Below are 26,083 nucleotides of genomic sequence, written 5' to 3' on the forward strand. Positions count from 1 at the left end.
AGAGCCGGGCACCAGTGGACCTGTTCAAGTGTGGCCTTCCTACTCAGCTGCTTTGGGAGCATTGCTGGAGCTGCAGCCTCCAGGTGCCTCCCCTGGATGGGCCCTGGCCTGAGCACGGGGGCACAGTGCCTGCTTTACCTTTGCTGGCCTTGGACAATGACATTTTCTGCAAATAACTCTCAAAATTTGAGGGGGAGCGGGCTTCTTTTTGACTGCATGACTTCCAGAGGATATGAGAGTCTTTCCTACTATTCCCTACAGCATACTATGGAGAGCAATCAGCCCATGTTGACAGGTGGAGGGGGGTGACAGGGCTTTCCTACCTTCTCCCGAACCAATACTGCATAATGATTTTGGGTTTCCTCTTTTCAGCTGCCTCCACAAACTGACCTTACCCTAATGTAAATGCAGGATTTGCTATCCTGGACTGGGCTGCTAATCTCTTCAATTCTTCCATCCTCTGCTTCAGAGCAGTTATCTCCACTGTCATCAGTACAGAAAATGTTCTGATGGGCAGCAGGGAAATTCCCTTTCTGAGAGGAAGAGAGATTTTGCCCTAACTGCTGACAGCTGGCATGTAGTTCTTGTAATACTTTGTTCTGCGTAGGCTAGTGTGGATATTGTCATTAATCATATATTTTATCTTCTGCAAAAAATGTACTCCCATTGTTGTAGTGGTGTGTTCCACAGGTGGTGCATATTATGCAAAAGTTTCTTTTAAATTTTTTCCCAAATTTTGCCAGAAGTCTCCGAACCTGTAGCAAGATCACATGAAGTCAAACAGAAATGCTTGATTTCTTTTTATGCGCTATTTGTTCTCTATCGTTTTATCATCTCTGTTCTTGTTTGTCTCTCCTAAGCTAAACAGTTCCATTCTTTTAAAATTCTAAATGGAATTCTTCCTGGCCCTCTAATAATTGTCTGGCTATCTTTATGGAGATGACAAGGAATTAAAACAGTACATCAATAAGGGGTAAAACATTAATTTCATGTAAATAACAGTAGTGTATCTTTAATTTCCATCTCAACTTACATACAGCAATATCTTGTTGGCTTCTGACCATGCTAAACACCGAATTTTTTCTTAATATGCAGTTGTTTTTCCTTGGGTTATTATAGTAAGTGTAGAACTGAGCAACAGATATAAGTAATTCATTTTTTTCAGGATTTTTTTTCCTTTCCCCATTCCTTGCTAGGCAACTCTTCCTGCACCAGTGGATTTTGTTGGCTGTGATGGAAGTTGTTTGATCTTTTCTGTTCTATTAAATACCTCATTCAGTATGGATCAAATTGAAATCTTCTAGTGTCTTGCAGTACTTGACTTGTGATGTTCCCCCAGTTATCCCTGATCTTGTTGAAATACGCTGTATCATTCTAGACATTTCATGTTGCAAAATGACCATCACATCTTCCTTTCCTCTGCATTTATTTAAACTTCCCATTCACCATTAAAATAGTTGATTTCTGGAGTGGTTTTCAGAAGGTTAATGTGCTTGTAGTTCTCATGGGGGAGATCTACTCTGCTCTTTACATTCTTGCAGGAATGAGGGGACACTATTCTGGTGCTCTGCAGGAGTGGCTCTGGCTATAGCAGCCTTCCTCTCTAAAGGAGTTCTGAAAGGGTTACAAGAGAACCTTGGCTGCTTCTTTGAGCTATTTGGAAAGGACGGGCCTCAGACAGCTTGGCAGGAACCTGAGGCCCTGTTTTTTTCCAGCCCAGCCCTTCCTTCTGCACAGAGCTGTCAGGGAATCCCATGAATGTCTGGTTTTTCCCCTTTCCTAATTCTTTTAACAATATTTTTATCCATCTGTGACTCTTCTTCACACAAGGATCTCAAATTTTATCCATTGATTTGCCTTGCACGTAGTGAAGTGTAAATGAAAGCTGTGCTACCATGCCATAGCTTTTGGAATTAGTTCATGGTTGTGCAGCTGAGAAGGGCATTGGGAAGTTTCCCAGAAGAACGTCCTTTCTGGCATTGATCTTAGGGCAGGTCCATCTGGCCTAAGAACAGAGGGATTAAATGGGCCCATCTTTGAACTGTGCTATTCTTGTATGTTACAGTGAGGCACTCTGAAATCTTGGGGCTGCATGTTCTGTATCCTCCCTATCAGACATACAGAATGCTGCTTTGTAGAAATGGAAATCCCCTTTGAAAGCCAGGCTTATGAAAGACAAGATAGGGCTAGTGACTTTTCCTTCATTTGCCTCATGCTCTTCTGGACTGTCCTGAAGTTGAAGTCAATCGTTGTGAATATTTTGGAGATTTCCAAGTCCGCCCTGTACATTTTCACTTCATGAAAATGGAGGTGTAGTGGGTAATGTGAGAAGGGAAGTTTGGTTACTCGTGAGAGCAAAGGTCTTGAACAGCTGTGTTGAAGACATTGGTGTTGTACAGCTGAGGAAGAGAAATTGAATTAGGATTATGTTGCTATCTCAGTAAGCCTGTCCAGTGCTGGGAGTAGGGTGTGATCTGAGTTCCATGTAGAAAGACTTCCAGAAGGCAGCCTTCCTGTGGGCCATTCCCTGGACAACCCTACAAAGTCAGCAGCCAAAGGGCCTGGAATCAAGCTCAATTGAGTTAAGGGTTTCAGTGACCAAGTACAAATGCCAGAGCAGGGGCCAAAAGGTTTTCCTTCCTACTAGGCTTTGTTTTGGAGCTATCTTCCATCATACAGTGAACTTTCCACCAGCAATGCACATTCATATTTTCCATCCAGACCAAGGTCATGCTTTAGCTTGGCTTCCTCGGAATGAACAATCTTCTTTTTGGTGTTTTGTACTCTGATATAAATGGGAAACCCCTGCAAAAGGATGAAAAACCCCTTTCCCGTCCCTGGAAATGTTAGCTGGCCTTTCCTGTGAAGATTCTGCTTTCACCTAATTTCCCCTAGCTTTCTGACTGGTAAAGTTTTGTAGCTGACACCAGAGTTTGCAAATTGCATGCTATTGCCTCTACGTCAGTCTTATTCTCTAGGGTTTCTCTGAGCTGCAGGTATCAAGCAGCAGCTTTTGGTGAACCATGCAGGGATCCAGTGTTTAATAAGAATGTCTTTTAAAAAAGGGGAAGGGAAAATGTAAACAAATCAGGATTATTTCAGTTCCCCTATGTATGTGGTGACCAAGGTTTGCTTGGTGATCGTGTTCAGTAGGTCCTAGGAGTAGGTATGTTGTATAATCTAAAGAAGATGCAGCAACTAGAACTCCACTGTGGAGCACCAACTTTTTATTTAGGGAATAGTGTGGCTTATTTTAGTCTCTACCCAACACTAGATACTATCAGCCATTGTGTAGTTTGACCAAAATGCTCTGCGTAAGAGAACTTTGATTGGTAATGAGCAAGAAAGCTCACTCAAAAAAGCTTGTTGCTGGATTGTCCAGAACCAGTGCCAATTACAAGAATTTTTAAATGCACTGTTAAAGCTGGACTGTGCAGTGTCAGGATGGAAATGTCAAGAATCATTTGTTACAAGCAGTTATTTCTAGGATTTAATTCTGTAACACTGGTTGAAAGATATGTTGTTTAAAAAAAAAAAATGGCAGGGGAGAGTGGGCAAAAAAATCTAGGTAGTTCTAAAAGACACCAGTTTCCAGACACTCTCCTATTGCACGCATGGCATTTTTATGAATATTTCTCTTCCAAGAACTGTTCACAGCAAACCAGGTGAGCAGATGCCCGGCCAGCCTGGCTGATTCAAATCAATTTAAAACTGGCACTGAGACAACAACCTTTAGTAAAAGGAATTTAAAACTAAGAGAGCTCTGCTGGATGGTTGGGCATGTGAACAGGCTCCCCAGGGAAGTGGGGAGCCTGCCAGAGTGTTTGAACATACTCTTGGGCACACAGTGTGACTCCTGGGGTGTCTTGTGCACAGCCAGGAGTTGGATGTCAGTGATTTTTGTGGGTCCCTTCCAATTCAGGACAGTCTATGATTCTGTGTTGCTTGGCTTCTTTGCTTGAATTTCAGATTGCATCTGGCTGAGTACATGTCTTCTACTCCCCTTTCTATCTTCCTGCTCTCTGGCACATGAGACTTAACTGAAAAGTTAGTCAAAGAAAATCTGACAGTGCTGCACATGCTATTGGCAGCTGTCTGTCAGGGATACTTTGCCTGGGCAAGATTCATCCTTTAAAGCCAAAAGTCACAGCAAAAGGGCTGTGACTTTCTTGGTCCAAACCTTTTGTATTCATGAAGATTTTATTTACCTGCCTCTGGAAAACAAAAGTAGAATATTCTCTGTGAAGAATATAGCCAAATTAGGGCATGAATGTCTTCAGTGATGAAGATTTGAGTCTTCTCAAAGTTCAGCTGAGAAAATTTTCATGTTCGGTAGACTATCTAAAAAGGAGGAGGAACTCTCATGTCTGGACCATCTGTTTCTTTTTTTTATATTGGGATAAAGATGCTGGTGGATAAAGAGGTGTTAGCTTATCTTCATTTAGCATTTTGAAAAGTTGAAGATGCAGAGATTTGAAATGAAGTAAGTTTAGGAATTTTGGTTCTTGCTACTGATACTTTTTTCAGAAAAACTTTTCACAGTCAAATTCTGAATTTTAAATGAGAATTTTTCATTACTTATTAAAGACCATGTACTCCTTAGTGGAGTGACTTATACTTCCCATTGCAGTTTCCTTAAACTTCTCAAGCTGTGGTGTTACAAAAAGCTTGAAATAACTTGTTAGAATGTTCTGTTCAGTAAATTTCTGATCTTAGCTCTGCTAGACACTTGGGTGTGATTGTTTGACAGTCTCATGATGCTAAAGATTCTGGCTTCTCTGTAACTATCTTTGGATAGATAATGATTTGGACAACATGTAAAGGCTTTCTGATTCAGGCAGTCAACATGCCAAAGAGAACACAATCTCATGTTTTGTGAAGAGATCAGTAAATTGAACAGTGTGTGGGAGAGATTTAAGCACAGGCCCAAAAACTTGGCCCCAAAAGTGATTCTTCATAGACTTTGCTGTTCTTAAGATTCAGTGCTTTGATGAGCATATCCTTTTCCAATAAGGAACTGCATATAATATGTCCAGGATGTTCTCCAGAAGAGTGAGATTTAGGTTTCTAGAGTCAGTGATCCCCCCAGCCTTCTGTTTTCAAAATTCCTTACCAGAAAATCAAGGAAGTTTAGACTTTATCCCTTAGGAAATTCCAACGAAGGCTGCCAATTAAGATTTTTTGGAACAGCTGTCTTTCATAGAGTTTGGTTTTGCATATTGACAATTTACTTATCTTTCTTCAAAGCTGAAAAACCTCAAGGAGGAGCTGTGTTTTAATGTGGAATTAGTTTTGCTAAAAAATCAATGGGAATTATAACTTCTCTCTTATCAAAGTTCACAAATATTTTAATTTTTTATTTTAATTACTGTAAGTAAGCACATATAATACATTTAAAAGTATTAGGTAAAATAATAGATACTGGTAAAATAATTTTGAAAACCGATTTTTAATAGTTGAATTATTCTGGTATATTTCAAGAAACTTGGATCCAATCCATCTTTAGGAATTTAAATATTTTGTTTTTCTGTTCAAGACCTTGTTTACATAACTGATTTTGCCTTTTTCAAAGGTCAGAGTCATGTTTTCATTTGTTTCTGAAATCCCACTTTCCTGCTGCTGGTAGCAACATGAATGATTTAAATATGAAAGTATCCTCCACTATAACGAGTACAAAATTTATACATAAATTTCTAGGTTGTTTTGTGGTGTGGGGGACAGACTATGGTTCATGTAGTGCAGAGGTTTTCTCCATTGATATTTTCTAAATAGGAAAAAAAGTTAAAAGTCCTGAATATGAGTATAGACATTACTGAGACACATTTCTGTGAAAGGGAGAAGAACTGTGGTGCTGGGTATTTTGAGGTTTGCCTGTTTTACTCTGAAATCACCTAAACTCCTGGTATGATGTAACCCTATGAATTGTGAATTGTTATGCTTGTTGCTACACAAGGCATAGTTGTTTGTGTATTGTTTGTCAAAATCTCACTTATGTGGGTGTTTATGGCGTACATTGTTTGGTAGCAAAACCAGGTACTGACTACTCGGGTCATTTACTTTCAGGTTTTTGCTAACGCTGTTACCTCTATGTGAGGTCTTGCTTACTGTCTTATGCTCCAGCAGTCTCTAGAACCTTCAACACATACACAACATGAAGGTTAACCTCTTCGCAGATGTTTCTGTGTTCACCTTAAGCCTCCTAGAGGCCATGTTTGGACTCTTATTTGCCTGTACTGCAGATTAATTTTCTCTGAAATGTACCAGTTGGGGCCTTTGAGTCTGCTCTATTTAGAACATTTGCTGAAACATCATGAAAGGCATGAAATATAGAGAAGCAGCATAGAATGGAGATTTCTTGATGGACACTGTTATTTTCCTTGCTTGATAGGATTTCTTATCTATGATAGGAGGGAAGTATTGAAAGAGCATTGCTCCACGAGTGGCTGGGGTATTTTAGTCTGCCCTTTTAAGGGATGAGCATCTGCATCTTTGATGTGTTCATGCTCAGAATTGCATGAAATCACTAGGTGGAATTCCTGGGGCAGAGATTCCATGGTTTCCATCTGTGCTCCTGAGTCTGGGAGTTTCTGACTAATTATGCAATTTTCTCTGTACTTGTAGGAAATAATTTCATTTTGGCTCTAGAAAAAGGGATTGGGTTGGAATGGAATATAGGATTGCATAACTTTTTTCATGTTTAACCACAAATTCCATAAATGAAAGCTATTGTACTTCCTCTGAAGATACCTACTCTTAGCTTTTGGTTTTCAGAGTCAGTAGAAGTATTCAACCCCCATATACAGTCCAAAAAGACCTATCAATTGAAAGGCTTACCCAAAATCTGTCATTGATGAATCCAGCAAAATTTCATCTCTAAGGAAGCAGCATTGTTCCTAGATATCTATTCTTAAACCCCAAGGGAAAAAGATGGATATAGTATGCAGTTGGGATGAGCAGCAGAGCTGGCACAACTGCATCATAGACTTTCCTGTCCATGCTGGGGGAAAAAATATCACAAATGCAGGTGTGTGGTCACACGGAGATAATTTAAAGCTTTTTTTCCTAGGTGTTGCAAACAAAACTAGTGCTTGCAGTCTCTACCTCGTATCCTGCAGTTGTGTGTAGAGACAGAAATCTCATGAAAAATATTTCAGGCAATGGATGATCAAGTAAGTTTTGTGCAAGTTTTGAACCTCTTCCGCAGACATGATCTGACAGAGAAGGATCTTTCAATGGATACTGGACAAGTCTGGGAACTGTGTTTTAAAATACACTGTCTCATCTCTTGGTACTGTACAATATAATTATCTTAACATCCTTTTACTCATCTTCCTCTAATGACAGACTTTGTCTGTCATCAGATGTATCAGTTTCCTGGAGAAAGATTTTGTTGACCCAGTTTACCAAGATAAGCCTTTTCTGTAGTTTCAGAGTTTAATTACAAATTTCTTGTTCTCAATGCTTAATTTTTTTTCTGTCAGCTGGCCTTGTTGGTCAGCACGTGTGTTGCTGCCTGCTGGGGAAAAGGAGCCAACTGAATGATTTGGGGCTCTCCCATGATTTTCCACTGCACCACCTGTTTTGGAAGTGGTTGTAGAATTGCCAAACACACTGAAGTGGTTACATGTACCAGCTCCTAAAGAAGCTGAAGGGGGAGGAGTGGTTCTTGCCTGATGGTTTTTCAAAGGGAGCTGAGACTTTGATGTTCTGTTTTAGCAGCTGCTAGATATAATGCCTCAGCCCTATGCAGCACTTGTGGTCCCAGCATGCATTGCATTGTATTCTTCTTTACACTGCCAGAATGGAGAGAATAAAATAAAATAAACCAGGAGTATGGGCATTAACAATAGGGTTGCTTTGTTTACGCTTTGAGTTATAGTGCTCTGTGTCTCATGCCAGTGAAGTACCTTGCACTTAATTGGGCCTATTAGAATAAGAAATGTATTTCACTTCAGCTTTCTTTGCCTTTCTAATTGCTTCTTCCTCACCTCTTCTGTTTTATGTCTGCTTCCAAAATAATTGTAGTAATTTTAGTCTTTTGTTCTGTTCTGTAATGGCCACATAAAATAGGCAGAGATTTACATGTATGGTGAACCAGAATTCCTTGCTTAGTCTAGAGGAACTGGGTCATCTTTCCAGTAAGGATTGAGGGAGACAGAGAAATGTGGTGGTTAAACCAAGGCTTCATATAAAGCCTTTGTTAAAGCAGGAACAGACAACACTCTGCTATACCTGCTGAAGGAAGTTCTCTGGGAATTTCCCCTTTACTCACTTAACTCTTCACTGCCAGAAATAAGATGCTGTAACTCAATTTATTCTATTAATATTGAACTTCTTTGTGGTAATGTGAACTCCTCTCTGATTTTGCATGTTGAAATATGGGTTTACTGAAAATGCTGGAGGCTAAGCTCTGTTTTCAGGTGAAGAGGCAGATAGATCCCAATAGTAGGAGTGAAAAGGAGACTGTATTCTATGTAGTTTAAAACCAGGAGACCAAAATTGTGGTAAACTGGAATGGTGTCTTTTGGCAAGGCAATACACGTCTGTGGTATTGATCTCTGGAGTACAAAGTCCAAAAAAAGATGGGGAGATTCTTGCTCTGCAGTACTAGCTTTTCCCGGTAAGGCTGTATAAATAAATACAAGCCTTTCTAGTTTTTACTCCCAGTTCTTTATAGTACAATTCTGGTATGTCATCACCCAGGCAATAAAGGGGAACAGATGCATAGAAATTTTTGGGAGGGAAATGCCACTATTGGTTTTTTGTCTTTGTTTTAGTGCTGGCTAGAGAATTTCTAAGTTTTTTCTCTTCCTGTATTAAAAATCAATAACATCTAAATCAAAATTGAACCTGCTATTCTGTTCTGAGTTGTTTTTTAGGCTGCATTTTAGCTATCAACAAAACACAACATATTTGCTCTTTTCTGAAAAGTAGTTTCCTCCAAGTGGGGTTTCTTTGAGGATTCTTAGAATGAACACTACAGACCTGGAAAACTTCTGTGTCTTTTAGCCTGAGAAAATTATTGCTAGGCATTTGTGCTACCTTGGTTGAAATAATAAGAGCTTTTATAAAGTATCTTTCATTACCTCATAGGAAGTTGGGTGGAGAAAAATAGCACTTTTTACAATACAAGTACAGTGCTTTGTGGCCATCAATAGGGCTTGCAGTGATTAAAAAAAAAAAGCTGTAAAACAACAAGCACCACACCCCTGGTGTTGCTTTGGTGTCAGTGTGCCATGCTGCTCCTAGGATGGCTGAAGGTCTATAACATGATAGTATCAATCTGTGGTTTCTGTATAAGAAAAAATACTTACATTTTTAAATTTCCTGCAGTGTGTTGGACAGGTTGGTATTGCCTATGCAGCATATGCAGTCAGTGGGCCAGCTTCTTCAATAGGTAGCAACCCATTCAAGATTTTCTTTGTGTATCTGATCATATTCCACCAACATTCCCTGATAATATTTTACATAACTACTTTGTTGCAGACTTCAGAAGTATGTGCTGTCACAGACAGACACTTCTTCCTCTAGTCCCTTGTTAGATGTTCAGGGAGCCACAGCAGGTGAATTGATCTTTCTACAAGAGGTGGAGGTAAAAGAATTCTCCCTTAGCTCCAGCACAAACAGACTGCAAAGGGAACCTGAGGAGGAACAAAATTCAGTTTAACAGGTAGGATCACTCTTGGACACATTCTATTTCATGTTATACCTTGTTATCTTATAGAAATCCACTCGAGGGACAAGGAAAGTAGAAACTATGTATACATATAGGATTGAGTTTCTAGGCCTGATAAGAATGCTGGAGGAACCATGTTGGGCAGCATGTATTGTCAGGCTTAGGGGACTGTATGAGTCTGTCTTTTTATTGGGAAACTAATTCAGCTTCATTACATTGGATGTAGGTTGATAGAATTCAGTTGTTTAAGGGTAGAGGTCTCTTTAGGACCTTTACTTTGCCCTTGTCTCAGTGCTTGGGGAATTATTCAGAAACAAGAGACTGTTAAGCACAAGCCTCCAGCCTCACAGCAAAGACTCAGAAGTGACAAAGACCAGAGAAGACTCAGTTCTTGTTTTGTATTTTTTTTGTCTTCTTTTACTTTATTTCAGCAGGTCTTATACAGCTTCAGTTGTGTTACTGAATGGTAGCTCAGAAGATGCATTTTACTGGGTGTCTACCTGTTTTACCTGGAACATTTTTCTTAATATAACTGTGGCCAGCTGGCTTTCAGGTGACACTTTCCACAATCCCTGATTAGGTGCATTTGTCGATGTTTGCTCAGGAAGTGCAGAACAGATTCTAGCCTTCCCCTTAGGTATATAGATTATAAATGTAGAGGTGGTGTTTCTTTTGTGAAGTTCTCTTATCTGGCTATAATTCTTGAAATGTATAGTCATGATGTCAGGCAACTATGTACTTCAGCTGTGTTGTCCCCATAGACTGACCATCTAAACTGCCAGATTTATCAAGTCTTCTCTAAGAGATGCTCATAAGAGGGTCTTCATCTACCACATAACAAGGTGATAGTTGTACTGGATGTCAAGCCAAGTCAGTTGCTTTATTAATTTCAGTGCAAATTTTGTGGGACCTAGAGGCTCGACGTGCTCTTTAGAGGTTTCAGTGTACTAGATATTTAATATTTAGACAACAAAATAGCCAAAGTAAAGTGAATGAGATGTCTCTACTACTTGATCATATGGCACTAAAAATTTTGTTTGGGCCTCAAGTGGTATGAGATCTGGACAGAACAACCCTAAGGAATCCTTAAGGTCCTCTAGTGTAACACCAACCTGTGCGATGTGTTTTGGGTTACTGATGGTGGCAGGGGCATTTAGCTCTGGGCAGGGCATTGACTCTCCCCCATCTCATTAATCCTAACCCTGCAAAACTCATCAGCCTGTTTTTTGTTTGTTTGTTTATTCTCAAGTGCTCTAGATTTCAGCAGTTTAGCCCAATTGGAACTTTTCACTTGCCTCTTGGGATTTAAAGAGGAGCCTGAGCTGCTTTCTTCATTCCCTGTTTTCTTACTCATTGGGATCTTGCAGCTGCTGATTGAGCACATATATTGAAGAGCACCACACTCCAGGAAAGCTTATGCAGGAGGAAGTCTAATGGAAAATATGAAAAGGAAAAAATGTGTTTGATGGACTTTTAATATAAAAAGGGGGTAAGAAAAGAAAAGGAGGAGGGGGATATTTATTCACTGTAATAGGAACCAAATGTTGGCTGGGACAGCAGTTACAGTCTCACTCTTTCCCTGTAAAAACTCTATGAGCGGCTTTTCAAAGGCATTACAGGGTGCAGGGCTAATTTAGTGGTCCTGACTTAACCCCTGCCTCTCTAGAGGGAAGTAAGGAGTATGGGTTTTCAGGAGAAATTAGTGACTTTAATTACAGGGTCAGTCAAAAGCATATTCTAGACAAATAACAGTGCTCATTTACTGTTTTCATCCTTGCATGCTACTGCTGCTATCCACCAGTAAAAAGCAAAATCTGCTTGCATAAAGCACTAAAAAAGGCTTTGTGTCTAGAAATAAATAGAGCCTGTAAGTCTTTTTCAGTTTGGTTTTCAATAAACTTGTCTACAGTGAAAAAGTAGAAGAATGTCATTATGACTCATGTTCATCAAGTTGGTCCACTTGATTCATGCTAGGCTTTTACAGTGGAACCTCCTCAGTGAGGAGTACCTTTCCCATCTATATGTGGTGCAGTACTGCATCGAATTTTCTGGTGCTTTGATTCTGCCAAGTGTGTCTATTCACACCAGAAACTTAGCCTGGACTAGGATCAAATTTGAGATGGCACTTAACACATGCAGACAGTGAGGTTAATTAATTGAGTTCACCCTGCTCTGTCTGAATTTCCTTAATTAATTAATACTTTAAAATTGGGGGTAGGGTGTGTGTGACCACACAATACAACACAGTTCAGGCAGTTGCATGTCAGAGTTAAGCAAGTAATCCTCCCCAAAACTTCCTTGTGACAGCAAAATGATACCAGGTTTCTGTTTTAGTATTACTGTACATATGTCTTGATGTTAAAATATTTTTGCAGGTTCTGTATTTGCAGGTGTGGAGATACGTGCAGGAAACATGAAGCCAGAAGAGCCTTCCACTCAGTAAAGCTCAATCTTGTGTTTGCACTAATTGAGGGTAGAAAGGCTGTATGATTTTATTAGTCTAGGTCACTTGGAGGAGATATGCTCAGTTACCTTCATTACCTTTCCAGTGACCTGATGAGCCATGAATAGGATGAAGACACTGAACTTTGCAGTCAGCTGGCTGTTGGTTATCTTCTTGATTCAGTCTTTCTGCTAGGGAATTTCAGAGCTGCCATGTGTAGAGAAGGAAAAAAAAAAGGTGTTGTTTGTTTACATACCAGGTATTCCCCAGATCAGAGAGACTGACAGTATTTTGTAACAGGCATGAAGCCAAGGATGCTCCTAGGGGCCCAACAAAAATTGTCTCCACTGAAGGGTAAATATTTGATTTGATTTGCTGAGACTGGCATGTTTAGTGCCTCTGATTGGTAGTACAAGCTAAATCCAGCAGTATGTGAGGTAGGTTAAGCCTTTCCTGAAGAGGTTTTCCAATGCTCCATAATTTCATTCTGCCCTTCCCTTCCTAGACTATAACTAGGCTGTTTTGGTGCACCTCATTTCTAACCTAGCAGATGAGACACTTAACACTCATGACCTTGCCTGTATGTAGGATGTAAAAGGCACTTAATTCCTGATCTGCATTACCTTTGCTACAAGAAAATACCTACGTTCCAAAACCCAGGTTAATCAATGGTGAGGAAACAGCAAGAATATTTTTCAGAAGCTATGGAGCAGGAAATAAATTATCCATCTACATATACCAGAAAAGAAGGAAGCCTGTGGGCTATGATAGTAGCTGGAGAAAAAAGTGAAGGAGCAGGAAGGCAGTGGACTTTCCTTGTATAGCTATTGTGCATGCACATCTGGAATAATAAAGTGGAAATAGTTCACAGAAAAGCAATGTGCAATCAAGGCCAGAAGGGACTGCGTTGAGGAAAAAGAAGGGAGTTAATGTGCCAAGGCTGGCTGATCTCAAAGGAAGCATAGTTCTAGAAGTGAAGGTTTCGTCCTGAAATAAGAGAAATGTCATATAATAAAAGAGTGAAAAAATAAGTTTAATTTGGAATGTTGAGGGGAGTTCTTGACACTGAATGCATACCTGCATGTGGAGTTGTGCAGCTGAGTGTGATGCATGGACTCCTGTAGCCACTGAAATGTGTTGATCTTGCACCAACAAGGTGATAAGCTGAACTCTTTTGCTCACGTATTTGTTTCTGAGTAAAATTCTTATAATAGTATCAGTTCTCTCAGCTGAAAGGGGGAATTGTAAGAATAGCAGAGGGGACTCCTGACATTTGCTAGATATTGTGCACATTAAAATGTTCTGGAATGCTTGAATTGTGCTTCTGGTAGCTCTTACAGTTAACCTGTGAATGGACTTGAAAATTGTAGTTAAATGCACAAAACTTTTCACGGTTTCTGTTTTCCTGTGACGCAAATATACTGTGGTATATCTGATGGCAAGAGCCCCTTCTGTAGGTAAAAGTAGCTTTAGCTGTTGGGAAAAGGGGAAGCTGAAGAACCAAGGCTGAAACTATTTCATGGTGCCTCATCAATAATAGAGGCAAGTTTGATTGATGGTCTCTGACAGAAACTCTCCTGCATGTCTCCATCACATCTACCATGGGAGACTGTACTTTTCACTTTGAACTGGGTTTGAATCCAAAATGCAGTTCTGAAAGTTCATTGTGCCAATGCAGCCTTAACAAGCCACTCATTAACTTTAGGGGCTTTTCCTTGGCTTCTCTTGAAGAATACAAAAGTAGATTGCAGGTCAGGTGATGGCATCCTCATTTTATACAGGCCAGCTGCTTCCTGCCCCTTCCCTGTTTCCAAGTACCTGTACCATGGCGTGTTCTGGACAGCTCCCATTGCCTCAGATTTCCAAAATCCCAGGCTTAGCTCTTTTAGGAGTATTCAAATGCTTTGTTTGGCCCTGGTGAGCGTGAAACTATTTATCTTTGTAGCACAGCTCATACTATGTTGCAAAGCTTTTAGAGGAGGCTTTTAGAGGCTTGTGTGTTCCAGCAACCAGAGTTACATTCCTTGCTAAAATGTAGACTCTTTCTGACTAAACTGCACCGAAGTCACTCTTTCATAGACACTCCTGATAACAGCAGAGGCCAGGAACGAATCATTCTCAAACTGGTTGCTCTCTTTCCCAGTTTTTAATTTATTGCTTTTGAAGCTGAGGGGAAGGAAAGAGGAAGAAAGACAAAGGCCTCAAGGCAAGCGAGAGGCCCAAAACTCCTGCATTCCAGCTAGGACCCCAGCGTCCTGGGCTTCATCCCACTCTGTTTATCATTGCTCTGTAGCCAGCCCCAATCTAGGACCTATTGTTAGGGATGGAAGAAGCATGTAGTATGCCAAAGAAAATGTTCTGTGTTTTTCTGAGTGCCTGAACATAAGTCAGCAGGATGCTGGGAGCTGCCACACTACACAAAATCATTAGTTACTGTGCCAACTACTTTCTAGCAGCTGGTGCTCACCAAGGATTTGTGCTGGAAACTTCCTAGACTTGTCATATCATCTGAATGCCCTGTGGGAAAGCAACTGCTGTCCAAGATTGTCTTGCATTCTGTGGCAAGGTGGGAGCACTGATTATAAATGCACTGGGTTCCCTTTTTGCCAGCAATGGCTCTTGTTCCTCCTTAGCTTCAGCCTTTACAGGAAAGGATGCAAAGTACTTTGTAGGCTTGTTTCCTTGATGAGTAGGAAAATAATTAATTTCTCCTGTTTGCTAGACCTCCAGACATACAGATTGCTGCTGTGATCCTATCAGTTCTCACCAACTAAGCAGGGTTAAACAAAAGAATATTCTTCATGAATGCTGAAGCTTCATTTGCACAGTAATTTGAGCCTAGTTTGCACTGCCTTTCAATGGGATGTAGACACTTTTCAAGTATTTCTAAAGTGCCTGCATAGTGCATGATATATGGGGAACACCAGTGTACTTCATGAATTGGTATTGTTGCCTGCCACACAGGAATTACTATCGAGTAAGTGCCCAGCTGTGCCATTGGAAGAAGGCTTCAGTTGAAATATAAATGTAAGCCTGATGTGTCATTCTTTTAGTACAGACTTGCTGTTTGTCCTATAGTTCTTTGTAACTATGAGATCCTCAGTGACTGGAGTTCTGGGGTCTGGTCTTGTTTACAACTTCAGTCCTTGGAATTCCCTTTAAATTCTTTTGAAATGGAAACAGAAGCTAGCTATGGAGACTGGATTTCATAGAGACTTTTTTTTTCTGTAATCAATGGAAAAACGTATTAATATTTAATGAGTGTTTAGTAGTTCAGTACACTGACATTAGTTTCTAGTACAGGTGTAAGTAGCTGATTGCTTAAAGGTTGCATACATCAGAAAAGAGCTAATGAATTGGAAAAGGAAACTCGAGTAGAAAGGTAGTTTGGAACCAGAAAACCTGAAGGTGAATGTATGGTGTTCTAGTCCTTTTGGACTGTATCCCAATCATAATCGCATGGTGCTTTGTTGCAAATGGTCTCACAAGCAAATCTGTATCTTCCATGGTACAAAAAAACTGCAGCAGAGAGGTTTTATGCTGTCAGTGATTCAGAAGAGAGAATTCTGGCCTTTATGAAAACTACAGTTGACAGAAAGGAACAGAGTGGGTTTCTTGCCAAAACACTGAGTAGCCTGAAGAGCTGCTGGAAGGACAGAATCATGCTTACAAAGGATGGGCCACAATGCCAAAGGCTGAGATTTCCTGTGCATAGTGAAGGCCTGAATCCTGGCCAGGTGTCTAAACTAAGCAACTAATAAATTATTCTGAGCAAGCTGTGAGAAGATTGCTCACAACCAGCCTGGCTGACAGAATGAAACCAAATCTTTTTTGGTGGCACAGGCAGGAATTTCTGTTTCCCATTTGCGTGTGCATCTGTGCCTAAATCTGTTGTCTGTATATGTGAAGAAATGAATATTCAATCATTAATGATCAAGCAATAATCCTGAATTGAAAACAAGCAGGTTTGTGAGTACTGACTCTACAATCCTCTTTTCCATTAGGCGTGGGGAGGCTTTTTCTGGTTATTTTTGGCTTTGCCTAAAACACTGAGTTTTGAGAAAGTTTTTAATTCAGTTTAGGGTATTTATACATCTTCCCTAACAAGTGAATTCTTTAATATCCGTTAAATTTGTGAGGTCCTCTACAGCTGTTTTGCAGCCTTCATTATGGTATTGAACCTGCTGTAATTTCTTTAGGCAGAACTAATTTCTGCTTCAGGGTGCAGAAGTGTTGTCATTCTTTCATAAATCATCTAACGGGCAGAGAATAGGAGATGTTCTGTGATTGATTCCCATGAGCATGGCAGATAGACTGAGAGCTGGAGCATGTCTCTGGCAGCAGTGTATTGAGTCTCAGATCCTAAACCTGGTCTGTACCAGGGCAAACATCACCATAGATGCAATATCAGCACTTGATAATGTGTTATGTGAGACTTCACAAAATTGAAGATGAAATACCTCTTTATTTGTCAGTCTTGGGATCACTTTCATAAACTGGCATTCTGTTGCCGAGTATTGTGTGTTTATATTCTAGAAGGTTGAAGTTATGTTTTGCTATGTAATGCATAAATGCAGAATAACGCATTCACTTTGATTTTTGTCTGTAGATAAAGAAAACCCATAGAAGCCAACAGAAACATATTCAGTCCAGAAGGATTTTGCAGGCCATGAGAATAAAATCTGCTTAGGCAAGCAACAATGTTTTCAATATAGTGTCTAGAATATAAGTAAGCGTTGTCTTGTTGTGTCGTGGAGAGAAGGTACTGGAACCGCAGGGAGTTGTGTACAAGGTTGTGCCACAATAAAACCTTAGCCAGAGTTATGTGGTTTTGTTTGGTATTTTTAAATTTAGTTCTTCCTGAAGGTTTAATAATGTACTTTCAACAGTGCTTTCCTGGGTAATTTAAGCCAAGTTTACCTGGGCAATATTATGTCCAGTATATTGTTTGAAACTGAAAAAGTGAATTTAAAGCAAGTTAGAAACCCAGTCAGTGAATTTGAGAGTTCATTGAATTGGACAAAGGTTGGAAAAAGGCAGCAATTTTGGTGCATTTTTAAAAGGTCAGACTTAAGTATTTGTAATTCCATAACAGTTAATCCTTTGCTAGATATTTCAAAACAAAAGAAATGAGAAACAGGGAAATGTTCCCAAAATGTTGCCATTTAGATAGTGGCCCACAAAGTACAGAAGACTGCAGTCATTGCACATTATCTCTGTGGCACAAAATCTGGCTATTGGCAGGTCCAGTTTTAGTGCAGTTTTTGTTTATATCAGTTTTGTCTCCTCTGTTTTGTCTTGACTGTTACATTTTAGAAGTAATCATTCAATCCTGAGCTTCATAAGCATTCTTTTGGATCAAACGATGAGTTTTATGTATTTCAGGTTCTGAACTAGAGGTAGATATGGGAGGAGTTGGAACAGATGTTAGCTTCTAGAATTAATAATATAACTTGAATGAATAGCTTAAAGAGTGCTTGAGTGAATTCTCTTATTTCTGAATATTTTAAGGGTTTGCAATGACAAAGCTTTTGGGGGAAGGGGCAACACATTCAAGGCAAGCTGTGATATGTTTAAAGAATCTAGGTGGTAGGTTGATAGGTTCCTGAAGCAAAGAGATTGCAGTTAACTCCCTTGCCAAAACCATGACCTACACTCCGAATCATGGTATGAAAGACACCAGTCATCTTTTACTTCCCAGTTACATATGATGCATGATGTAGATAGGAAATATAAGGGAAGTATGCTTTGGGAATCCAAAGGAAATATTTGGAAGGAGTGGCTGAGAGAAACACATCAGAGATCAACAGACACTTGGGAAGCTCAGGCATTGAGGCTTGAAGGTTATATGTTAGCCAGAGTGTCAGGATTCAGTGGGTCATATATCTGTTGCCTGAGCACAGAATGTGTGAATTACTGGGCCTTTGATGCCTCTTCAGGACACTTAGTGGTCCTGTCAGTCTGCCACCTGCTCTCTGCAAAGCCCCTCAGCCTTGCATAGAAGTGTGTTGGTGCTGCCTTCTCTCCAAGGCTTACAAACTTCAAAGCAAGCTAGTGACCTTCTGTTGGTACTTATGTTGCAGGCCACATGCACTCCTACCATGTAAGCCTGGGCTGTAAGAGCTCCTGTCTCTTTGTAGGAGGCTTTTGTCCTCTAAGAAAAGCTTGCATTTCTCTAAGGATGAAAGAAATGAGCTGTCTCGCTCCCCCTAGACCTTTGGGTTGTAACTGTATGGAGTCAGCATGTCTCCTGGTTCCAACCTCACCAAACCCATCCTTTATCCTCTCTGGATGTTGTACTGCATTTCTGTTTCTATTCCATTGTCACTGCAGCATGTATGTGCTTAGTGTAAGCCTTGTGTTACTGTATTAAAGCCTCTACAAATCCAAATAAATAATTATCTCATTAGTGATGGGAATCAGCTTTTTTCCTGCTGCTATACTGACTGTCTTCAATGCTAATCAGCCACAGAACTGTTCCAGTTTAGAGTTTTTATTCTCCTTTTTTCTCCTCAAGAAAATGTCTAGTGATATAGTCCCAGCCTATATTCAAGAAAGTGCTTAGCAGGAAGCAGTTGCCACATGGCACCTCTAGCAGGTGTTGTGCTTGCTAAAGCCACTTAATACAAATTCATAGCTGGCTAAATATTAAGTGACTTTTTGGAAGCAGCAGTGCCTTGTAGGCAGGAGTCCTTATATGCAGAGTGGTGAAAACATGATGGTGGTTCTTTCCTCAGGGCTCCAGAAAACCATCATTTTGCCTTGGAGGGAGAGATGGAGAACGGTCTCTGCAAGGTGACACGGGGTCCTCTGGCACATCCCAGCTATCAGTTTGCTGTGCAGCAACTTCAGCAGCAGAAACTTCACTCAAGACAGCTGTTGGAACAAAACCAAGCACGGCAACAGGTAACTAAGAAAAAATCCTGCCTGGGATGTGGCAGTGCTGACTGGGTCTTAGATGTGCAAAACAAACCCAGAGGGAATACATATGGTGGATATTTTGTGAAGGAAGTAGCTCTTAAAGTGGGTTGCAACAAAACCAGTATTAACTGCAGTGATTTTGATAGTATTTTGAAACCGTGGCTCCCAATAGCGTCTTCCATTGCATTGACATCTTAAGAAGTGGAGGAAATAAGAAAAGGGGCTTGTAATATTGATGTTCTGGATGACTCCTAGATGCTAAAGGTGGACCACTGTATATGGAACAGCATTTCCATTCTGGAGAATCTTTCAAGGTTATGGTGACTTCATTGATACATTTGTTACCTTACTTAGTTATTATGGAGAGAGAGAGAGAGAGAGAGAGAGATCTATTCTGAGTGATGTCCAGAATGCTTCCCTGCGAAAAGGAAGGAAGCCTTTGGGTGAACAAACCTTCATTCAAAACAGCTTGGTCTCCAATAGCAAGGAGCTGTTTGGAGCAGTCTGGCATGACTGGACTCCCATGAACACATCTAACACATGGAGGTCTGGACACCCACTCTCCCTCCTGTGAAGCAGATGAGTCATTAGTCAGGGTCCTTGACAAGAGGTTATAGGCAAATTGCCCTCATTCTTTTCTGGGAGCATCTTGAAAGAGAGGCCCTTCTGCTTTTTGCTTCTTGCTTACCTTCTTTTAAGGCCATTACTTAGCCATGTATTTTGCATTCTCAACTTGTCTCCCCTACAGTCTTCTCACTCCCACTCTGCACAGGTCGCCTTCCTTTCACCTCTGTCTGCTGGGCTCTGGGTAGGCTGATGTGGCTGCTCAGGGAAGGACCATAAACTGGCTTGTGCCTGTGAGGAGGCTGGAGCTGGCCGTGGGGCCTGGCTGAGCCCTCTTCTAACTGCTGACATTGAGCTGATGTTATTCTTGGCCTGGGGCAGAGCCATTACTCAGGAGTTTCTGTTAAAATGATTCTTTGTTAAACCTCCTCTCACCCCCACGATGTCCCTCCCCCTTTTTCTCCCTCCCTTTCTCCTTCTGAGCCAAGCATTTTGGAGTTGCTTGGCTATTCCTATGCTGCAGGACTCAAGCTGCACTGAATTTGATGCTAATGAAGAAAAATACTTGCTGAACATAGGGGCCTTCAGACTTTGTCATGAATAAAATGTCATCTTAATAAAATTATTGTCTTTTGGACACTTCCTGTCCAAGACATTTTATGGAGCCAGCCATCCCTCCTCTTTCAGTCACAGTTGCATCAATCCTGTGATGCCCACCCTGCTAGTCATGGCATTACCCTTGTCTTCTCCTGCACCCTCTCTAGCTTTGTGTTACTGACCTCTTCCTTCTGCTAGTTAGCTTCTCAGACTTCAGTCCTTTATCTTGGCATTTCTAAGAACTGCCTCTCTTTTCTGGAGCTTATGCATTCTCTGACCTTCATCTTCCCACTCACACTGCTTAGACTTCTGCACCACCTTTTCATGCTGACCCTGATTTGTCTTCCCTTTTTAGCTGGAGTTCATGTAGCTTATCCTAGCCTGTGTGGCTTTACCACATTTCCTTGTCAGTGTCCTATGCTACCTATTTCCCATTGTCTGCTGTTCTGTTTCTCTTCCTTCCCATGTATTGAGGTCTACTTCATTCTTTGTTGTCTCTTGCTACATTCAAATTTGTCAGTCTCCCCTCAGCAGAAGAAATATGTCCCCCAAGACTGAAGGCCTATGGCTTGAAAGAGTGTCATCATCTCTCTACTTTGGGGAATGCATGCAGGATATCTCTGAGACTGTTTCATCTGATTGTCCAAGTTGTTGTTACGGTTAGAAGGCAGACTAGCCATTTGTCAATAGCTGAAGTACATCTACTAATTAATATATCTTGAGGTACACCCTGAGTGTGGCATGACCATGCAACATGACTAGATGCCAGTCTTTCCTTCTGTCTCTGGCAAAGGGACTAGGTACATGTATGACTATATATATGTGGTCTAGTAAATGAGCACCATGCTTAATAGCACAGCAAATGCTTGTCCTGTACATTAACCAGCTTGGTATGTTGGAGATGAGATGGATGCACTAGAAAGCTTGGGCTTTTCTGGTCCAGTATTTGTGTCATAAGAATCCCTCCATCTACCGTGCAGCAGATTTGTCTTATGTGTGTTAGCATGAAGGCTTCTTCTGTACTTTGTTGCAGCACCCACTCTTGGTTGAGCACTTTCCAGACACATAAGAATGATGATGATTTCTCCAGGCATTTAACAATCTGTGAAATATCAAATACTGTGTGGGTGGAGGAAGAGGAATAATAATGAACAGTTTTCACTTGTATGCAGAAGCTAGTTCACACAGTGTGGTACAGCAGAAATAGACCTTTGATGCCAGAATAAGTACTTGATTACTTGGACAAAAAGAAAAACACCAAACTGACTGGATGAGAATCTAACAAACAAATAGATGGAGTGATATGGATCAGACACAGTACAGACCTTGATAAAAGTGAACAAAAATAGAAAGGGGAAGAAGAGTTTGAAAGTAGAGACAAAAAGCTGAAATCTGATACCAGTAAAATCAAGGAACAAGAATTACGAAATCAAACCAAAAGATGACAAAAACAGGCTTACAGCAGTATTTTTAATGTTTAAAGGAGACTTCATGTGTCACGTTATGACCTAGATGTTATTATCACTGCTGCAGTTGGCAAGACAGTTAATATACCATCATTGTTTATTCTCTAATTGTTTCCTGTACTGGAAAGATGCCATTAGCTGTTAGGGAGGTTACTTCTTTGTGTGACTATGTTCTGTCTGCTTAGCCTAGCATCTACTGGGTTTAAAATTTTATGCCAAACATTTCACATGGGGAAAAAAAGCTAAACTAAAACAAGGGACGTACAATTGTATGGTGGAATGATCCCCGTCAGTCCTGCTTACATCAAAAAGGCTCATGTTAAATAAGACATGAATCATGTAAATGAGTTGTGTGGGCAGTTATGTGATCACATTTTCAATCAGAAGTTTAAGTAGATTTTACGCTGTAGAAGACTAGAAGACTAATTTAGTCTTAAATAATTCTCCTCTCAGTCTTTTAAAAATTGTATGTCCTCTGAAATATTCCTCATTTTATGAAGTTCAGCAAATTTTTGTCTTTTAATATTTGTGATTCTCTTCTGACATCCTTGCCATTTATTTAGATTTGACTGGAAATGCTGAGTACTGTGAATAAGATTCCTAGAACTATATTATTGCTGCCTGAGGATAGAGGACATCTTTGAATGCAGCCTCGAACATCATTATAACAGTTTAGAAAACAGTTTATATGGAACTGCTGTCAGATTTGCAGTATCTCTTTTCCTTCTTGTTCATTCTTGTTTTGCAGTTTTCTCCCTCAGATTGTTTTCCCACTAAATGTGCTAACTGCCATTTTTCCTATTTGAGTCTTGTGATACTGATGAGTCAAAGTCTCAGTGTAAGTAAAACAGAACAACCATTCTGAAAGCAGTAGTCTGAGCTGATTTATACCAGCTGAATTTTTGTCCCCATGTTTCTAATCCTGTCACTATTATTAGAATTATGGTAACGCCCAGATGTATTAACTGTCTTTCCAATACAATGATACAGCCCAATCCTTGCCCCAGAGAGCAAGCAGTACCAAGAGAAATAAAACAGAAGGCACCAAGTCAACCGAATATAGTATTTTTTTTTTCTTGCTCTGAAGTTTTTACCAAGGAGGACATGGTTCAGGACAGTGTGCATACCATGAGCTTGTTCTTCTTTAAGACCCCAAGATACTCAGTGCAGTTTAACATTTGTAGTTAATAGTACATTTTGAACTTGCTCTTTCTCGCCACTTCGTGAATTTTCAATTCAACAGATTGTTCTATCCAAACTGATTTAACTGAATGTGTTAGTATGTGTTCAAAAGAATTTCCAGTAAACAATTTATATGACTGGAAAGGTCTCCCAAGCCTATTAATTCTCTGTATTTTTGCGATGTTATCTGAAACGCAATTGCTTTTCTAAAAGTGGTGGGTTGTGGTTTTTTGTTTCTCTGTTTTTTAAACTTAAAAACCATGTTATTTTTTTATTGCTTATAAACATCTCAGTTTGCACTGCCAGAGATTTTGAACTAGCTGCACAGATCTTTATGCAATACATGTGTGTGTGTATCTGTCTGTCAGTTCTCATACACTGCTGAGTCTCTCATCTTTTTCAGATTTGATGATCCCATTGAATGTGAATGACTGTGGGATAGAAATCTCACAGCTATGTTTCATACAAATTTCATTAAAATTAAGAGCCATATATCTGGGAAGGGGGTTCAACTACTGTTCCCACTAAGGCAAAGGCTGCACCATGAGACCACTCCTAATTAGACAGCACAAAATCAACACAAGAATGCCCAGACCCATGAAGGGAGGCATAATTTGGGGTATGCTTTATATTAGATACTGTAAGACAGACTCACAGGAAGTGAGCTTCATTACGTCCTCTGGTCACACAATGAACATGTTTTTGCTTGCAACATTTGTTCTATTTGCTGTGCTAGGGATGGGTGTTAAGATGCAGGGATGGTAAGTGCCAGGAACATTCTTTCTGTTCTTGAAGATCATTAATATATCAGCTTTTCTTCCAAGTACTACACTACCTCTCTGTTTTTAGTCACTAACAGCCCAAACTTAGCTGCTACTGACTAATACTTAGATGTTCATTGTCCTTACTGACAAGGTGTACACATGGAGATTTTCTAATTTAATTTTGTTTTTGTACAGGTAATACTTTGTATATGGTGTTGTTGTAGATATTGAAGCAAGGAGATATTGCTTCAGTCTGTGATGTAGGGAAAAGTGTTTTCTCTGTCAGTGCTAATTTTTTTCACAGGCAAGACAGGATTAATGCTGTTTCTCCTCCCCAGAAAATTTTGCATAGGAATTAACTCCCTAATAATTTACAGAAATTTTAGCTAAAACATCTTACAGCTTTTTTAATATTTTTCAGATTTGTAGCCCTTGAGACTTGTTAGGGTAGCAAGCGTCTCCTCAACATCAAATTAAATCTGCCAGCCTGGGAGCTGTAATTGAAAGTTTTTCACTTGAAGCAGCAGTAGTTGTAGGGTGCTACCTCCTTCAGGACTGCATCTGTCAGGGTTTGTCTAGGCTTCTGCTCTCCCTAGACCCTTAGTCTTTAGAATCCTGAGTGACAAGCTCTGTCTCCTATGTTTTGGATGTGCTGAAAACTTCCCAACCCTTCCTTTGTGTGGTCAAGATCTGCTCTCCCCCGGCTGTCCTCTTTATTTGCGCAGAAGCTTCTCCTGGTTTCCTGTCCTGTCCCCATGGAGTTCACAGCAGGGCAGTATGCTTTGTAGCTGAATCCAGAAGCCGTGGTCCTTGTCAGCTTCCAGTCTCCCCATTCTTGCCTGGAAGACAGCCATAATCTCAGTACAGTGTGGAGACAAAGGTGTTTTTAGAACTCTGTAACCCCCAGGGAAAACATACATGACCTTTCTTTAGGCAGGTTTCAACACAGTTTTTGCCAATCAGACTTGGTTTGAGCATCCATGCTTGCTGTTTCTTCGGAGTCATGGACCTCCTGGCCAGTGCATATTAACAGAGGAAAGGGTTATGACTGTATGCGTTATGGACTCCAGGATCTTAGTGATTTTAGTCACAAGAAAAAGAACTTAAAGGAAAAATGCATAATATCAAAAGAATTTATAGGAAAGATGGAAAATATAATTTCACATTGAAATATCACTGTTGAATAAGGAGTGGGTGCAGTGACTTGAGGGTCTCCATCCCGACCCTACTTTGTCAGACTCTGAGATGCAAGAGAGTAAAGCAAGTTTTTAGTTTGTTTTTCTGGGGAGGGGTGGGGTGTGACTGCTGTTTTCCAGACTTCTGCACTTGTAGTGGCTTCCTTATTGAGAATCTGGAAGCTGCAATCAAGGTAGAGCTTCAGGGAAGGGAGAGGTTAAGAAGAATTGGGAGCTCAAGGGTGTCTTGTCAGTGAGCTCTAGTTAGGAAACAGGCCTGTTTTGGCTCCTGCACTTCCTTCTCTCCCTAGAGCTCTGCCTGTCAGAAGCGCCTTCCCACACACCACTGCTCTGCCATTTGCCAGAGAATTGCGGGGGAGAGGGGCTTTTCCTGTCTGTGTGCTGAGACTCAGCCAGCTCTCAGACTGTGGTTTTCTCTGGAGCCTGGAGCCCATTTGCTGTGGCTTTGTGTATTTTCCACCCAAGGAAAAGCTGAGGACAAATTCAGTGAAGGGCACTGCTCTCAGGGTCACACTGGGGGCTCAACTCTCTTCCCCTTATCTCCTATCACTGACCTCTAGATGCCAAATTACAAGGTTACGGTATTGCCTCTGTGCTGGGAATCTGACTAACTTCGAGGAAAGACAAAGAGAGCTCCCAGAAGGTTGCTCCTTCCTGAATAGAGTTTAGCAGTTTACAGAGGAAATATTCTCCACTGCCTGCTTTGCCAGGCCATTGCTCAGTTCTCCAGTGTCTCATAACATATGCAGATTCTTTTATTCTCTGTGTCATATCTCCAACTTGCTTACTCTCCCATATGCTATAGAAACACAAATATTTTCTGTTCCCTGATATACTGGGGATTTCCTTTTTGTCATTGGTGGACTTAAAGTTCTGCTTTCAGAAGAAGTTACCCTAGAGCTTTTCTTTTATTCCAAGCACCTACACAGTTAGACCGAATAAGTGGCACTGTATCATCTTCCCCATAACCTTACTCTTCCTAGAACTGTGTCTCAATCCTACCCCCCACATAAAGAATAATTTAGCAAGATAATGCAGAAAATCAATGTAAAGAACTCTTTACTCCTTTGTGGATGGAAGCCCACTGCAAGATTAGATTGAGGATTGGGCCTCTTGTTTTTTAGTCCAGAATAGTAGAATTCTGTGACAGTAGTGAGGTTGCCTGCCTTCCTAGAAGCTAGTCCTGACGTCAAAGGGCATAAAATTCACTGACTTAACAACTTAACTCTTTATGTGTGGGACTTTCCCTGGAGCCCTGGGGTTGCCTTTGCCAG

General features: G+C 40.5%; 1 protein-coding gene across 1 annotated transcript in view; it reads left to right on the plus strand.

Annotated features, from left to right (window-relative positions):
- The window catches only part of TTLL5 (tubulin tyrosine ligase like 5), a 118,909-nt gene that overhangs the window by 75,644 nt on the left and 17,182 nt on the right, over positions 1 to 26,083 (plus strand). Inside the window, exon 30 of the mRNA XM_062494308.1 lies at positions 18,857 to 19,025. Within this exon, the coding sequence (XP_062350292.1) occupies positions 18,857 to 19,025 (169 nt within the window). The remainder of the gene's footprint in view (positions 1 to 18,856; positions 19,026 to 26,083) is intronic.

Source organism: Cinclus cinclus, chromosome 6 (genome assembly GCF_963662255.1).
Source record: "Cinclus cinclus chromosome 6, bCinCin1.1, whole genome shotgun sequence".
In the NCBI taxonomy this organism is placed as follows: Eukaryota; Metazoa; Chordata; class Aves; order Passeriformes; family Cinclidae; genus Cinclus; species Cinclus cinclus.